The sequence below is a fragment of the Oncorhynchus clarkii genome, chromosome 7, assembly GCF_045791955.1.
Source record: "Oncorhynchus clarkii lewisi isolate Uvic-CL-2024 chromosome 7, UVic_Ocla_1.0, whole genome shotgun sequence".
Taxonomy (NCBI): domain Eukaryota; kingdom Metazoa; phylum Chordata; class Actinopteri; order Salmoniformes; family Salmonidae; genus Oncorhynchus; species Oncorhynchus clarkii.
The window spans coordinates 40,831,606-40,849,676 of record NC_092153.1 but is presented as its reverse complement, the minus strand read 5'-3'; the positions used below and the strand labels follow the sequence as shown (position 1 = coordinate 40,849,676).

The 18,071-nt window shown below is 43.3% G+C and overlaps 1 protein-coding gene across 3 annotated transcripts in view; it reads left to right on the top strand.

Moving 5' to 3' along the window:
* The window catches only part of LOC139413315 (voltage-dependent calcium channel subunit alpha-2/delta-2-like), a 271,347-nt gene that overhangs the window by 108,478 nt on the left and 144,798 nt on the right, over window positions 1-18,071 (top strand). For all 3 annotated transcript variants that reach the window (XM_071160533.1, XM_071160532.1, XM_071160534.1), the window contains exon 4: window positions 944-1,003. In XM_071160533.1, the coding sequence (XP_071016634.1) occupies window positions 944-1,003 (60 nt within the window). The remainder of the gene's footprint in view (window positions 1-943; window positions 1,004-18,071) is intronic.

Here is an 18,071-nt window from a genome sequence, read left to right as displayed (position 1 = left end):
CGGCTCCTTTGATGTTGTACCAGAAATGAAAGTCCTCTTAGTGGGAGTCTAAATAGGGTTTGTAATTTTCGAGCCCAGGGACTGTGTGGCTGGTTGGATAATTCTGGGACGGGAACCAGATCGCCCCCTAGAGGCGTGCTGGGGATTGAAGTGGGAGCAGAGAGGATACCTAAATACAGTACTAAGGCATGGGCACCATGCAGAAACACATGGAAGAGACTACCTCTCTAGAGCCTCACTCTATTTTGCCACTGGGTGACTTAATACTGTCACCCATAAGCCTCTGCACATAGACAGTGGTAGTCCATGTTTACAATCCCTTTGCAATGAACTATGTCAGACCTGTTGTATAACCAGTTAGGAGCCAAAATACCAAAAACATGCCAATACAGAAAGCAACCCTGCACTGAACTCAGCTAGCCATGAAAATGCCTTTGACAGACATTCCTTGTGTTTGGAAAAGTTTAATATTACTCAACATATTCATGTTATTCAATGGCCCTACCTTCTCCAATCCAAACGCTAACTGTCCGTACCTCCTGGAATAACAGGGTTGTAACCATGGTTTCTTCTTCCATTTGCAACACACATTTCAACAGCGCTAGCTAGTCTCAACACGTGTAGCTCACAATTTGCTACAGTACATGGTCTGAAATTGTACCAATTTAGCTTGCGCCTTACAGAAATGCCATTTCCCCTGACAGTTAGGACAAATGTGTAGGCCCATTGAGGAGCATGCGGAGCTTGGCACCAGCCACTGCCTCTTGAATTATACAGTCTATGAACAGCAGTCAGCGCACTCAGTGTTTTCCCTAGAGAGCAGATTGGCTCTGTAAGGCGGTTTCCCACACACACACACACTCTGACATCTACACACTGACCCAGCAGAGCCATGTATTGACCTTTGACCCTAACCTCTGATTCCTGTGTGTTTCCTGTGTAGAGGCTAGCCAGAGAGGCGGAGCAGCTGCAGACAATGTATCCCTGGCAGGACGGGATCAAGGTAAAATCAGAACCTTCTCTCTCTGTATCTCTCTCTCTCTCTGTATCTCTCTCTCTCTCTCTGTATCTCTCTCTCTCTCTGTATATCTCTCTCTCTCTCTCTGTATCTACCTCTCTGTGTATATACATATCTCTGTATATATATATATCTCTCTGTATATCTCTCTCTGTATATATATATATATATATATATATATATATATATATATATCTGTATATCGCTCTGTATATATATATATATATATATATATATCTCTGTATATATATATCTCTGTGTATACATCTCTCTGTATATACAGTGGGGCAAAAAAGTATTTAGTCAGCCACCAATTGTGCAAGTTCTCCCACTTAAAAAGATGAGAGAGGCCTGTAATTTTCATCATAGGTACACTTCAACTGTGACAGACAAAATGAGAAAAAAAATCCAGAAAATCACATTGTAGGATTTTTTATGAATTTATTTGCAAATTATGGTGGAAAATAAGTATTTAGTCACCTACAAACAAGCAAGATTTCTGGCTCTCACAGACCTGTAACTTCTTCTTTAAGAGGCTCCTCTGTCCTCCACTCGTTACCTGTATTAATGGCACCTGTTTGAACTTGTTATCAGTATAAACGACACCTGTCCACAACCTCAAACAGTACACTTCAAACTCCACTATGGCCAAGACCAAAGAGCTGTCAAAGGACACCAGAAACAAAATTGTAGACCTGCACCAGGCTGGGAAGACTGAATCTGCAATAGGTAAGCAGCTTGGTTTGAATAAATCAACTGTGGGAGCAATTATTAGGAAATGGAAGACATACAAGACCACTGATAATCTCCCTCGATCTGGGACTCCACGCAAGATCTCACCCCGTGGGGTCAAAATGATCACAAGAACGGTGAGCAAAAATCCCAGAACCACACGGGGGGACCTAGTGAATGACCTGCAGAGAGCTGGGACCAAAGTAACAAAGCCTACCATCAGTAACACACTACGTCGCCAGGTACTCAAATCCTGCAGTGCCAGACGTGTCCCCCTGCTTAAGCCAGTACATGTCCAGGCCCGTCTGAAGTTTGCTAGAGAGCATTTGGATGATCCAGAAGAAGATTGGGAGAATGTCATATGGTCAGATGAAACCAAAATATAACTTTTTGGTAAAAACTCAACTCGTCGTGTTTGGAGGACAAAGAATGCTGAGTTGCATCCAAAGAATACCATACCTACTGTAAAGCATGGGGGTGGAAACATCATGCTTTGGGGCTGTTTTTCTGCAAAGGGACCAGGACGACTGATCCGTGTAAAGGAAAGAATGAATGGGGCCATGTATCGTGAGATTTTGAGTGAAAACCTCCTTCCATCAGCAAGGGCATTGAAGATGAAATGTGGCTGCGTCTTTCAGCATGACAATGATCCCAAACACACCGCCCGGGCAACAAAGGAGTGGCTTCGTAAGAAGCATTTCAAGGTCCTGGAGTGGCCTAGCCAGTCTCCAGATCTCAACCCCATAGAAAATCTTTGGAGGGAGTTGAAAGTCCGTGTTGCCCAGCAACAGCCCCAAAACATCACTGCTCTAGAGGAGATCTGCATGGAGGAATGGGCCAAAATACCAGCAACAGTGTGTGAAAACCTTGTGAAGACTTACAGAAAACGTTTGACCTCTGTCATTGCCAACAAAGCGTATATAACAAAGTAATGAGATAAACCCCACTATAATTTGCAAATAAATTCATAAAAAATCCTACAATGTGATTTTCTGGATTTTGTTTCTCATTTTGTCTGTCATAGTTGAAGTGTACCTATGTTGAAAATTACAGGCCTCTCTCATCTTTTTAAGTGGGAGAACTTGCACAATTGGTGCCTGACTAAATACTTTTTTGCCCCACTGTATATATTATATATATTTGTACATCTCTCTCTGTATATCTCTCTCTCTCTCTCTGTATATATATCTCTCTCTGTATATTTCCCTCTCTCTGTATCTCTCTCTCTGTATATATCTCTCTTTGTATATATATATATCTCTCTGTATATATTTATCTCTCTCTGTATCTCTCTCTCTTTCTGTATTTCTCTCTCTGTATATTTTTCTCTGTATATCTCTCTCTCTCTGTATTTCTCTCTCTGTATATTTCTCTCTGTATATCTCTCTCTCTATCTCTCTCTACTTCTCACTACCTCTCTCTCTACTCTCTCTACCTGTCTCTCTACCTCTCTCTACCTCTCTCTCTCTACCTCTCTCTACCCCTCTCTCTCTCTCTGTCTCTCTCTCTCTCTACCTCTCTCTACCTCTCTCTCTCTCTACTCACTCTCTTTTCCTCTTTCTCTATCTATTAATCTCTTCTTCATGTTTACATTTATCCACCAAAGTTTTGTTTTTCTTTTAAATGCCAATGCTATCAATGTTACAGACACATGTACACACTCACATACACCACCCCAGATAAAGATGTGTGTGTACGTGTTTGAGCATGTATTAATATACAACAGCCTGATTCTACATATGGTCAATCTGTGTTTTGCCTGAAAGGGAAAAGCAGGTTGAACTTTGCATTTCCCAGCACCTGACATTTAAAACAGTGGAACACCACTAACTGCTAATGTCTACAATTCAGAAGCTTGGGTATTACTTGGCTTGTGTGTGTGCTTGTGTGTGTGTGTGTGTGTGTGTGTGTGTGTGTGTGTGTGTGTGTGTGTGTGTGTGTGTTTGCGTGTGTTTGCGTGTGTTTGCGTGTGTGCAGTATGTGTGTGTTTGCATGTGTGCATTATGTGTGTGTTTGCGTGTGTGTGTTTGCGTGTGTGCAGTATGTGTGTGTTTGCGTGTGTGTGTTTGCGCGTGTGCAGTATGTGTGTGTACGCACATGGTCCACTGACTCTCAGATTAACAAACAAACAGATGCCCTGCAAATACACACACGTACTGACACACACACTCAATCTCACACCCAGCAGCAGACACACACGCATACACACACACACACTCATTCCCCAATGTCGTATCCTCTGTCTCCAGGGAGACGAGCTCACTGTCATGGTACACCTCCCACAAATGGATTTTTAACCCCGTGCTTCCCAGGGGATATTTGAGAAAAGGCTTTAACTGATTTAAAACTCATAATTATGAGCCCTACATCCCAGAAAAGTCCATTTTTATTCATGGTCACTTACACTCTGAAGCCAGAGTCACAGGGTGGCTGTTTCTGGACCTGTCTCTGCTCACTGTTCCGACCGAACCAGGGTGGTTCTGTCTGTCAGTGCCTTCCTCTCTGTCTGCCAGTGGTCAGCTGGTCAGCTTTAATGCGTCTCGATCGGATGTGTACCCATGCAGGTAGTTGGGTTTGGGTCACAGTGCCCTCACACAGCACACCTGTTCATAGGTAACTGCATCCAATATGGCTTCACTGTCTCTTCAAGTGGAAAAGCCAACTCTCTCCCTCTCCCCCTCACTTCCCCTCTCCCGCTATCTCCCTCTCTCTCTCTCTCTCTCTCTCCTTCCTCTCTCCTCCCCCTCGCTCCTTCTGTCTGATCCTCACCCCTTTCCCTCCCTCCACCTTTTTTTCTTATCTGTCACAGTCTTTAATCAGCCATGAAAACAGTTAGAAAATATAATATTGTTGCAAATACTGCAAATGAATCCTAATGGCGCTACTCCATTAATAATGTATTGGAGCTGATTTCATTTGCCTTTATAATTAGAGCAGGTAATGAATCTCGGCAGGGGCGACTGTGAAGCCATTAAAAAAACCTTGGCGGGGAGGAGAGGAGGAGGAGGGAGAGAGGCGAGAGGAAGATATGCCACGTTCCCTGTGAGAAGATTTCTCCTGTTTGTAGATTTTGTGCTTTTCTAATTTCCGTTTGGGTGAACACTCGGCTGAGTGACATTGTAATTAGATTAGGGCGGCATGCTCTTTGGGCATATTAGGAGCAGCGCAGAGCATCTTAAACGAACGGGAGGAGCAAGCTGTCAGAGGCCCAGAGAAAGGTGTTTATGTAAGAGAGACGGGGGGGGGGGATGGGGGGGTTGGAATGAAGTCTTGTGTGAGTATGTTTATCTATGTGTATGGGAGTGTGCTTGTTTGCAGGGGGGGGGGGGGGGGGGGGGGGGGTGTTTGTGTGATTGTGTGTGTGCATGTGTCTCTGTGTGTGTTTAACGTTCTGCTCCCAACCTGGCCCGGCCCATCTGCTCTGTTCAATAACACCGGTGACATCATACGACTCAATGACACGGCTGTTCCCTCTGCCTCTGGACTGCTGCTGTCACATCTGTTACCGTAATGACGGATCGCACTCCTCTCCTCTTCCCGTTGCAACTCTAGCGATGGTGCCTGGGTTTTAGAATACGATGTGACGGTCCGGCGTTATGAACATCGGGCTGCTCACCGTCGTAACAACTGTTGTGATGGTCGTTCAGGGTTTTAATTCCACCGCAAATGAAATGGTGTGTGAAAATAGACATTCGATCTCTCCTGATTTCTCAAGGTCATGGGTCTTCCTATCCCAGCTCCATCACCGGACTCTTCCCAGGCCATTCATTCTATTGTATTGGCTCTGGAAGCTCCTGGGTATTTGTTTATTTTATTTGTATATATATATATGTATATGTATATATCTATTTTTTTAGGAGGTAGATCAGCTTTAATATTGCAGATAGATTGTGGCTTTGTTTTGTAAAGATGCTATTATTTCTATGATATTATTATTTGAAATATTATATATTTTTTTATATATTTTATATATTTTTAATAGTAGAGTAGTTCTACAGCTCCACGACTATTGGAGCCAATGACTACAAGAACCATCCCCTAAGGCATTTCACAATACAGTCATATTCAATATAATAGTTGAAATTATACACAATGATAGAATTGCACATTGGAGGCCAGTGAGATGAATGGGATGGGAAGCTAGAAGGTATGGCCTTTAGTGCACCTCATAAAAGCATTATCTGGTCATAAATGTCATTTCAGGCAATCCACTACATGGGGGAGTAAATTTGCAATGACTTGTACAAAGCAATCTTGTGGACGATTCGTGCCATTGAATAGCATATTCGGTATTTTATAGCATTTTTATAACTGAAAGATACCCTATTGGGTAACACTTTACTCGGCACCCAGAGTAATAATATTGTATTTGTATTTATTATGGATCCCCATTACCTGCTGCCAAGGCAAAATTAAGGAGGTTATACAATATAACCATATCATAATATGTCATAACAGTTGACATAACTTGTCATAACATGATGTGATGTGGTCATAACACTGTCACAACACATATATTTAGACTTGAAGTGACATACGTTGCATGATTTTATGGCTCAGGATAACATGAAAACAGCCTAACCAGCTCTGCTATTGCGAGTAAAATGGTCAGAGTGTTTTCTCATTTGTGTTTGGAAGTAGCTAGCAAGCTAGCCAACGTTAGCCAGTTAGCTTGGCTGCTTGACTGCCGTTGTGAGGCCAGAGCACTCGGGCGGCAGGTAGCCTCGTGGTTAGAGCGTTGGGCCAGTAACTGAAAGGTTGCTAGATCAAATCCCCGAGCTGACAAGGTAAAAATCTGGCGTTCTGCCCCTGAACAAGGCAGTTAACCCAATGTTCCTAGGCCGTCATTGTAAATAAGAATTTGTTCTTAACTGACTTGCCAAGTTAAATAAATAAAAAATAAGTACTCCTCGGCCAGAGCATCCAGTGTGGTAGCTCTATGAGCGCTCCGAGAGCGAAAGGCTCTAAATTTATGAAAGGACAATCTGAATTTATGAACGCACTCTGGCAGTCCAGATTTAATTTACTAACACACCCTTATGATGGTCATAATGCTTATTGACAGTGTCATAAAGTGTCTTTTCTTAGTCCAAGTAAAGTGACACAGGATGGTCGTAATGCTTCATAATAGAGTGCCATAAAGTGTCATATTTAAAATATGATGAAATAAAACATGACTGTAAAGAGTTCATTACAACAACAATAAAGAATTTAAGAAAATTCTCGGCAGGGAAAAAAACAATTTGAAAAATGTGGGTTTTGACACTCTTATGTAGGTGTCATAACCAGCCATAAAATAACCCAATATATGTCACAACAGGTGTAACTATTTGGATCATGACAGTGTAGAGTTCTTTTTACTTGCACACGATATTGCTGTACCGCCCCATCCTACCCATAGGGGTCCACCGCCCTGCAGCTCCCCAACTCAACACACCCCACTCAGCTTTAGGATCTTAGTGAAACATTTATTATTGGTTTCGAGGTGTGTTAGGCCAAGGCCAGAGTGACAACCAACAGTACGGCAGGAATGCGCCAGGAATGATCAGCCCAGCAGCTAGAGATTGCCTAAATAGGTAATTCCCCTGACGTGGACACGTTTTCAAAATACTCTTTTTGTCATACGGAATTCCAAGGCATCCAGAACTTATGAACGTTGCACAGTATACCCCTCAATCTTGTAATAAATCCAATATCGCGTATACATAACTTGTCATTTCTGGCATCCATTGTGACATTGTGGGAGGATAACCAACCTTACAATTGATGGCAATGCATATCTTAGCCGCTATAAATGCTAGGTTACACGGTTTCTTCTGATAACAGTCTCCAGTATCAACATTTCCAAGCAAAGACAAACAGGGAGAAGGGAGAATCTGTAGACATGCTGAGATAAAAGAACATACTCTTTGCCTGGAATTCAGCCAGCCTTCACAAGAGCATAACATATGCAAATATGTCCCCTTTAGTGTTTTACACCTCCAGCAGAGGAATTACATTTCTGAGTGCGTGATATTCAGTTTCACTGGCATATAGTAAGTTCTATGGATGGTCTTAAACTGCAGTAATTTATGTCTGATGATATGAACATGACTGGGCATTCAAACACATCTGTATCCATTCATCATATTCACTAGTGTCTCCCAGGTCTTCCTCGCATTTTTGTTTGACATGTTTTGTGTCATCGGGAAAAGCCTCGATGAAGCCTTGACACAGTTTGGAAATCAACTTTAGAGGTTTTTCAGACTGTCTTAAAATAGTTTCAATCTTTGAATCTTCTGGCTTGTCCAGTGTTTGCTGCACAGAGAATAAAGTGTTGCATCTGCAAAGGTTCACCTCAGCGCCATTGCAGACTAGTCTTCCCTGGTTGCCTGATCCTGCTGAGACCTCTGTCACCGTCTGATCCTGCTCAGATGAGGCATGAAAATAATTCCCTTGGTGTACATTTATACATTACAGTGGAGGATGCTGAGGGGAGGACAGCTCATAATAAAGGCTGGAATAGCATCAACCACATAAAAACTTGACTCCATTCCAGTCATTATTATGAGCCGTCTTCCCTTCAGCAGCCTCCACTGATACATTATATTATTCAAGAACAGAATCAATGTTTTAATAATTGAAATTACCACTATTCACAGATCCCAGACTGTAGCCTACCCATCAACTCAAGATGGAACTTTGTGTCCATTCACTGACTGTTATAATATACTGCAAAATTCACCTGAGCTCCGTAGACTGGTCTTCCCTGGCTGTCTGACCCTGAAGGGACACCTGTCACCATCTGATCCTGCTAAGACATGATGAGCATAGTGTTGTGTACTGACTGTGCACCATGATAGTGAAGCCTGTAGAGCTGTTTACACCGTGTCAGTGTGAAAAGTATGGAATTAGCTAGGGAAACTGACAGATCAATAACGTTACATTGCTACACTGGCTCTAATAAAAACTCACATTGCGCTGTCAAAATTTTTTGATTCAGGTAAAAAAATTCAGGTAAAAAAATTATTGAGATAAAAATAATAGCTAACGTTAGCCAACTTTTGGCTAGCTCCAATGTTAATTTACTTCTGTTGAAAACAAAGGCTACAAAACATTTCCATACACAAAACAGCTGTTAGATACTGCTAATTGGCAGATAGTTATAGGCTAGAGCTGAACTGGCTGTGGTAGCTACTTGCTGGCTAGTTTATTCACTTCAGACAAAACATCAGTCGAGAGGGGATGAAACATTAGCTCACGTTACATGTCAATTAAACTATTAGCTCAGCACAGGGAATAAATACTTTTTTATGTTAAGTCAAACAGCAGTTACCTTGCCAGCTACATCAGTCAAAGAAAGAGGAGCCCGTTTCTGCTCTGCTTGCTTTTACAACTCTGAGAAAAAGCACAACACACACAGACAACAGCTGCCCCTTTTTGCTCTGTGGTGTCCGTGTGGTCCTAAATCCAGCTGTCTGAAACTGCCGAAAAGCCTACCTGACCGCTCTGAGGTGTCCGTATGTTCCTAAAGCACACCGATTCCTCTTTTTGTATATCACAGTGCATTGATAAACCTGAGGGGGAGGAAAGCAATTACATAATGGAGGGGTGTGGGGTCATGCCCCCCCCCCCCCCCCCCCTCCCGTCCCCAGTGAAAGTTGTGCCCCTGCTAGCAATCAACAAATGTACATTGTGTAGGGCTTTCCTGCAGTCAAATGACCAACATCTTCCTCTAGTGGCCTCATGGGTAGAATGTTTTTCATATTTTTCAAATGAATAATGAATAAACATTCTTCTTTAAAATACTCAGAAAATCCAATGTTTCTACGTCAACGGTTTTGTTATATTTCAATCTTCTGCAATGATTATAAAGTGTAATATTGGGATTCAAACTCAAAGTTGAATACATTTCAACTCTATATCTGACATGGTACAGGTGTCTTCTTCTTTGTATGCCCATGACCATGTGTGTGAGGTGTATACTTTTGTTTCGAGAGGCTTGTAGAATCATGACTCTTTCGAGGTTTTCAGTTCATCGTTCGCCAGGTAAGGGGTCCTGCTGCCCCCAATAGTGAATGAGATGTGAACGAGAGGCTTGTAGAATCATGATTTTGAGTTTTCAGTTCATCGTTCGCCGAATGAGTCGAAAGAGTTGTTCTTTTGACAGAACGAGTCGAAAAGTCAGTAAAAAGAGCCGAACTTCCAATCACTAATGGTAGTTTGTGGTTGCACGCCGTCAAGGGGTTTGTGTCTCGCCCAGTATATAACTTTATGTTCATGTATTTATAATCAGGAAGTACAACTGTGATGTAATCATGTCTGACGATTAAATCGTGACTGTTGAGCTTAAATGTAAATGCTTACCTTGTTATCCTTGTTTATTGAAAAAAAGGGTTCTGTTCATTTCCTGGTCTGAGAATGATGGGAAAATGGGGAGCGTTCGAGCGTACAGTTAATGAGTGGGTTGTCGGTATGATGGGTAGGAGATAGGGACATGGTGGGAAAAAACTTGGTTAAAGAAGGAGGGAGAGAAGAGAGAAAGGGATGGAAGGCATTCACTTTCCATCTGAATGTGATGTGGCAGCTGCTGTACGTTTGAAATGCATTAGCGCTAATAGCTGTGCCATTAGGGGAGAGAGAGAGGCACTCTACTGATGGGTTACTATGGAGAAACGGGGCGAGGGGGCGAGGGGGGGGTGGACTCGGAGAGAGAGGGAGAGAGAAGGTGAGGTCATCGTGAGTGAGGGAGCAGGTTTGAGAGGGAGAGAAGAGAGAGAGAGAAAAGGGGAAAGACTCAAAGAGAAGGAGATCTCCCATTTGCTATAATCATCACCCTCTAATCAATCAATCAAAATGTGTGTGTGTGTGTGTGTGTGTGTGTGTGTGTGTGTGTGTGTGTGTGTGTGTGTGTGTGTGTGTGTGTGTGTGTGTGTGTGTGTGTGTGTGTGTGTGTGTGTGTGTGTACTGCGTGTGTACTGTAACAAATATAGGTCGAACAGGGTGGTTAAGGTGGCCAGCAAGGTCATCGGGGTACAACAGGCACAGCTCTCTGTGACATTCAGAAAGCATGTGGTGAGGAGTGCTAACAGTATCCTAGACTTTCCTGGTCACACCCCCCCATGACCATTTTGCACTTCTCCCCTTAGGTCGATGTTTAGACTTCCCAAACTCAATAGCAACAGATACAAAAACTTTTTTTTTTACCCACAGGCCAATCACTTTCTCGATCTGCACGTGAAATGAAATAATCGCTGCACTTTTGAACAATGACTGTTCCTTTTTATCCATCTCATTGATACATGTTATGTGTATATCGGTTGTATGGTTGTCCCTGTTTTTGATGTTGTTGTTTTTTACTGTTGAACTCTGACTGCACGGCACGATAACGTCAACTTGAACTACTGCGTGCGTGATTTTCTGCATCTCGCTGGGTTATTCTAGCAAACCTGGGTCTCATTATTCGCCGCGCATGTTTTTCTGATTGTATGAAATTGTTTTGTTATCTCTAAGCTCCAACATTTTAGATAAACAGGATTTTAAAAAGTGTTCCTTCACTGATTAGGTGCCCTTGTGACAGTGACATAATTATAGTCACATACAGTGCATTCAGATCCCTTGAATTTTTCCACATTTGGTTACATTACATTACCCCATAATGACAAAGCGAAAACAGGTTTCTAGAAATTTTAGCAAACGTATTAAATATAAAAACCTTATTTACATAAGTATTCAGACCCATTGCTGTGAGATTAAAAATTGAGCTCAGGTGCATTCTGTTTCCATTGATCATCCTTGAGAAGTTTCTACAACTTGAGTGGAGTCCACCTTTTGTAAATTCAATTGATTGGGCATGATTTGGAAAGGCACACACCTATCTATATAAGATCCCACAGTTGACAGTGCATGTCAGAGCAAAAACCAAGCCATGAGGTCGAAGGAATTGTCCCTAGAGCTCCGAGACAGGATTGTGTCGAGGCACAGATCTGGGGAAGGGTACCAAACATTTCTGCAGCATTAAAGATCCCCAAGAACACAGTGGCCTCCATCATTCTTTGATGGAAGACGTTTGGAAGCACCAAGACTTTTCCTAGAGCTGTCTGCCTGGCCAAACTGAGCAATTGGGGGAGAAGGGCCTTGGTCAGGGAGGTGACAAAGAACCTGATGGTCACTCTGACAGAGCTCCAGAGTTCCTCTGTGGAGATGGGAGAACCTTCCAGATGGACAACCATCTCGGCAGCACTCCACTAATCAGGCCTTTATTCAGGCCTTTATGGTAGAATGGCCAGACGGAAGCCACTCCTCAGTAAAAGACCTATGACAGCCCGCTTGGAGTTTGCCAAAAAACACCTAAAGATCTCTCAGACCATGAGAAACAAGATTATCTGGTCTGATGAAACCAAGATTGAACTTTTTGGCCTGAATGACAAGCGTCACGTCTAGAGGAAACCTGGCACCATCCCTACGGTGAAGCATGGTGGTGGCAGCATCATGCTTTGGGGATGTTTTTCACCGGCAGGACTGGAAGACTAGTCAGGATGGAGGGAAAGATGAACAGAGCAAAGTACAGAGATCCTTGATGAACACCTGCTCCAGAGCGCTGAGGATCTCAGACTGGGGAAAAGCTTCTCCTTCCAACAGGACAACGACTGTAAGCCCACAGCCAAGACAACCCATGAGTGGCTTCAGGACAAGTCTCTCAATGTCCTTGAGTGGCCCAGCCAGAGCCCGGTCTTGAACCTGATCAAGCATCTCTGAAGAGACCTGAAAATAGCTGTGCAGCGACGCTCCCCATTCAACCTGACAGAGCTTGAGAGGATCTGCAGAGAAGAATTGGAGAAACTCCCCAAATACAGGTGTGCCAATCTTGCAGCGTCGTACCCAAGAAGACTCGTGGATGTAATTGCTGCCAAATGTGCTTCAACAAAGTACTGAGTAAAGGGTCTGAATACTTTTGTAAATGTCATATTTAAGTTTAAAAAAAAAAAAAAATCCATTTGCAAAAAAACGATTTTTGCTTTTGTCATTATGGGGTATATTGTGTGTAGATTGATGAGGAAAACAATCAATTTAATACATTTCAGAATAAGGCTGTAACGTAGCAAAATGTGGAAAAGTCAAGGGGGTCTGAATACTTTCAGAATGCGCTGTATGTCCCCTTAGTGAGCCGCACCCCTAGTGGCAGGGGTAAGAGTTGACACTCCTGTTTGTTCCCCTGACCTTGTCATTCCTGCTTATAATGCATTTATTTGAGACAATTGGCCCTTCATTGTGGCGGGAGGATGGCTCTCTCAGCCAGGCCCTCAGAGCAGAGCGACGCGAGCGGCTCCATTAATGACAGAATACATTAGTCTTATAAGGGCCGTCTTCAAGGGACCACAATCAGGTGAAATAGACAGACACCAAAGGACACCTCAATGGGCTTCTGTTTCATCTCTTTCCCCCACTCAACTTTCTTATTTTTTTGTCTTCTTTGGGGGGGTGTATTTCGAAGTCCTATGTTCATCTCTGGACAGACTGGGAGAGACAAGAATTGTCTGTGCAATCATTTTTCTGTTTCATGTTTCAGATTAAATATTTTCTTATTTCGGTAATAAGACCGTTTTCCTTATGATGAGCGGAACCCAGTCACAGCGCCTTTTGGGCATGAGGACGAGACGGTGAACAGACTGATCGTTAAGTTTAATAGAACAGGGTAGTATACTGCACTAAACCTGCTACGAGATATATATATTCTTTATTTGAATGTCTATTTTGTATGGGGGAATGGGGATGTTTTTCTCCCTAGTTATTCTAGCATCCTGTATCACTTCCTCCTTTTGTATATCAAATAATCCACATTCAGCCATTCCCAGTGACTGAAGAGGCTCTCTCTGAGTTGGGACAGTTTTTCCTGTTTCAGCACATTTATGTGAGCCAGAACTCAACTCTTAGTAGGAGCTAAAGAGAGAGGAGGGAGAGAGGGAAGGAGGGAGGGAGGGGGATGTGGCTTTCGGAGCACTTTTTAAATATACGAACGTATTTCAAACACTGATAAGCATGAACACATTGTGTAATCATAAATGAACTGCTTCTATTTTTCTATGTGAACTTTTCTCTTTCCTGTGGCTGTGCTGAGAGAGAGGCAGAGTGCTAGCAGCCTGCCGAGTGCGCAATGGAACTCATAAACAGCGTTATCGCTGAATCCCGCGCCATGGAACGGACTTCCATCTGTTCACCACTGGAGGGAAAGGAATGGAAGGGGGTAGGAGGGCGGGAGAAAATCCAACACAATATACAATTTAGCGAGGACAACATACCTATCAAGCATGTTTGATGGTCTGGATTACTCAGCAGAGAGACAGAAACTGGACCCAGTCTGGCTACTATAGTATAGTATAGTACAGTATAGTATAGTATAGTATAGTATAGTAGCCAGTATAGTATAGTATAGTATAGTATAGTATAGTATAGTATAGTATAGTATAGTATAGTATAGTAGCCAGACTGGGTCCAGTCTCTGTCTCTCTGCTGAGTAATCCAGACCATCAAACATGCTTGATAGGTATGTTGTCCTCGCTAAATTGTATATTGTGTTGGATTTTCACCCGCCCTCCTACCCCCTTCCATTCCTTTCCCTCCAGTGGTGAACAGATGGAAGTCCGTTCCATGGTGCGGGATTCAGCGATAACGCTGTTTATGAGTTCCATTGCGCACTATACTATACAATACTATACTATACTATACTATACAATACTATACTATACTATACTATACAATACTATACTATACTATACAATACTATACTATACAATACTATACTATACACAATGCTGAGGCAAGTCTTCATGCAGCTATCACACCTGCTGACTATCATTCTGTGTGTGTGTGCATGAGTGAGTGCGTGCATGCGTGCGTGCACGTGCACATGTGAGAATACTGTAACCTTGACTACAAGTTTGTACTTTGCACTCATGTGAAACTCATGGATAATATGTAGCAATTTGTCAAGCACTTGGAAGAATTTGAGCATTTGTCATTTAGAAATGGCACTCCATAACCCACCTCATACATCAGTCTTGACCGTCAGTCTTCAACCTCTCCACCTATTTCTGACCACGCCATTTCACCCCTCTCTCTTCTCCACCACCCCTCTGTCTTCTTCCTCCTCCTCCCCCTCCTCCTCCTCACTAAGTTCACCCCTTTCTCTTCTCCACCACCCCTCTTCCTCTTCCTCCTCCTCCTCCTCCTCCTCCCCCTCCTCCTCACTAAGTTCACCCCTTTCTCCTTCCCTTCACCCCACCACCTCTCCACCTCTCCTGACCATCCCAGCCCATCCTACAATCCTCCTCCTCCCCTCAAACCTCTTCCTCCTCCCCCTCCCCTCCACCACTCTTTCCTCTTATCCACTCCTCCTTCTCCTCCTCCTGAACACCCAACCAACCCCTCTCTCCTCCCCCCACGTCTTCCCCTTGTCCTGATCACCTCATCCCACCCCTCTCTCCTCCCCTCCACTCCCCTTCCCTCCCTGGCTCACTCTCTGCAGCTGCTCTCTCTGCTGTTGCCTGCTTTGTTCGCTCACTGGTTGCCAGGGTGACCCCACAATTCGGTAATTTCAGCTTCTTGATTGCAGGCCCGGCTGTAATTTGGGTATTTATCACTCTTCAAGGTAGAAATGCTATTTTTTCTTTTCTCTTTCTTTATTAATCTCTCTCCCTCTCAATCTCCCTCTCTTTCGCTCCGACTCCTTCAGTACTCTCCTCTAACGTTGCTCTGCTGCTCTGAGAGAGAGAGAGAGAGAGAGAGAGAGAGAGAGAGAGAGAGAGAGAGAGAGAGAGAGAGAGAGAGAGAGAGAGAGAGAGAGAGAGAGAGAGAGAGAGAGAGAGAGAGAGAGAGAGAGAGAGAGAGAGAGAGAGAGAGAGAGAGAGAGAGAGAGAGAGAGAGAGAGAGCACAAGTGGTCTCAGACATGCTGTTTCACACTCAACTAATATGGCATGGAGAGAAACAGAGAGTAGGAAACTGCAACAGAACTAAAGAAAGTGAAAGACTGAGAGAAAGATGGTGAGAGATAGAGACAAAGAGATAGAGACAAAGAGATAGAGAGCTGAGAGTTTGCTGGTGGTTGAGAAGTCAGGGTCTGTCTGCCAGTGCACCTGCAGGCTGAGGGGCTGTTTGGCGAGCCACAGCGCCATGGAGCACTGCGTTAGCCGGGAGCTGAGAGAAAAAGAGAGAGTGGTCCCCGTACTGTGTCTAAACCCAGCCTATCGATCCCTCGGCCCCGCCAGGGATGGCAATCAATAGCCAACAAAATCCAGCAGGCTATACTCCGATGCTCATATCCCGCATTTCAACACATGCCCAACACCCATGAAATGTTATTTCAGAGAGATAACCTGCTACCTCCTGGCCCCTTAGTTAGAGAGGGGGGCTGCATAAGGACTCTGAACTAGAGGAGGTCACTGTCAAAGAGAATCAGGTTTGGGCTTTTTAATATAAATGGGACCATACTTGTTTAGGTCCTTATTTTGTATATGTCTGTGGTGTTTGCTGTACTAAATTATTATAATTTTATTATTATATTGATTATGTGTCAGCCTTCCCTCTTGGGTTGAGTAGATAGATTACAGTGTTTGATTGTTCCATGATTCCCACCCCTAAGGTCCAGTGTAGCATATGTTATGGTAAGCGTGGATAATCAGAAAATATATACATTCCCCATTCCTGATTATCCAAATGTACTACAACATACAGTATGTACCAGCCAAATGTATGTAAACATAGACAAATGTATTACGTTTCAAGTATGACCAAATGAAGACAGTATTCGAAGAAACAAAAGTTTATTTCTAATACAGGGGCAGGCAAATGACAGGTCAAATCAAATCAAATGTATTTGTCACATAAACATGGTTAGCAGATGTTAATGCGAGTGTAGCGAAATGCTTGTGCTTCTAGTTCCGACAATGCAGTAGTAACCAATGAGTAATCTAACCTAACAATTCCAAAACTACTACCTTATACACACAAGTGTAAAGGGATAAAGAATATGTACATAAAGATATATGAATGAGTGGTGGTACAGAACGGCATAGGCAAGATGCAGTAGATGATATCGAGTACAGTATACAGTGGGGCAAAAAAGTATTTAGTCAGCCACCAATTGTGCAAGTTCTCCCAATTAAAAAAATGAGAGAGGCCTGTAATTCTCATCATAGGTACACTTCAACTATGTCAGACAAAATGAGAGAAAAAAATCTAGAAAATCACATTGTAGGATTTTTTATGAATTTATTTGCAAATTATGGTGGAAAATAAGTATTTGGTCAATAACAAAAGTTTATCTCAAACGTTTTCTGTAAGTCTTCACAAGGTTTTCACACACTGTTGCTGGTATTTTGGCCCATTCCTCCATGCAGATCTCCTCTAGAGCAGTGATGTTTTGGGGCTGTTGCTGGGCAACACGGACTTTCAACTCCCTCCCATGATTTTCTATGGGGTTGAGATCTGGAGACTGGCTAGGCCACTCCAGGACCTTGAAATGCTTCTTAAGAAGCCACTCCTTCGTTGCCCGGGCGGTGTGTTTGGGATCATTGTCATGCTGAAAGACCCAGCCACGTTTCATCTTCAATGCCCTTGCTGATGGAAGGAGGTTTTCACTCAAACTCTCACGATACATGGCCCCATTCATTCTTTCCTTCACACAGATCAGTCGTCCTGGTCCCTAAGCATGATGTTTCCACCCCCATGCTTCACAGTAGGTATGGTGTTCTTTGGATGCAACTCAGCATTCTTTGTCCTCCAAACACGACGAGTTGAGTTTTTACCAAAAAGTTATATTTTGGTTTGATCTGACCATATGACATTCTCCCAATCTTCTTCTGGATCATCCAAATGCTCTCTAGAAAACTTCAGACGGGCCTGGACATGTACTGGCTTAAGCAGGGGGACACGTCTGGCACTGCAGGATTTGAGTCCATGGCGACGTAGTGTGTTACTGATGGTAGGCTTTGTTACTTTGGTCCCAGCTCTCTGCAGGTCATTCACTAGGTCCCCCCGTGTGGTTCTGGGATTTTTGCTCACCATTCTTGTGATCATTTTGACCCCACGGGGTGAGATCTTTCGTGGATCCCCAGATCGAGGGAGATTATCAGTGGTCTTGTATGTCTTCCATTTCCTAATAATTGCTCCCACAGTTGATTTATTCAAACCAAGCTGCTTACCTATTGCAGATTCAGTCTTCCCAGCCTGGTGCAGGTCTACAATTTTGTTTCTGATGTTCTTTGACAGCTCTTTGGTCTTGGCCATAGTGGAGTTTGGAGAGTAACTGTTTGAGGTTGTGGACAGGTGTCCTTTATACTGATA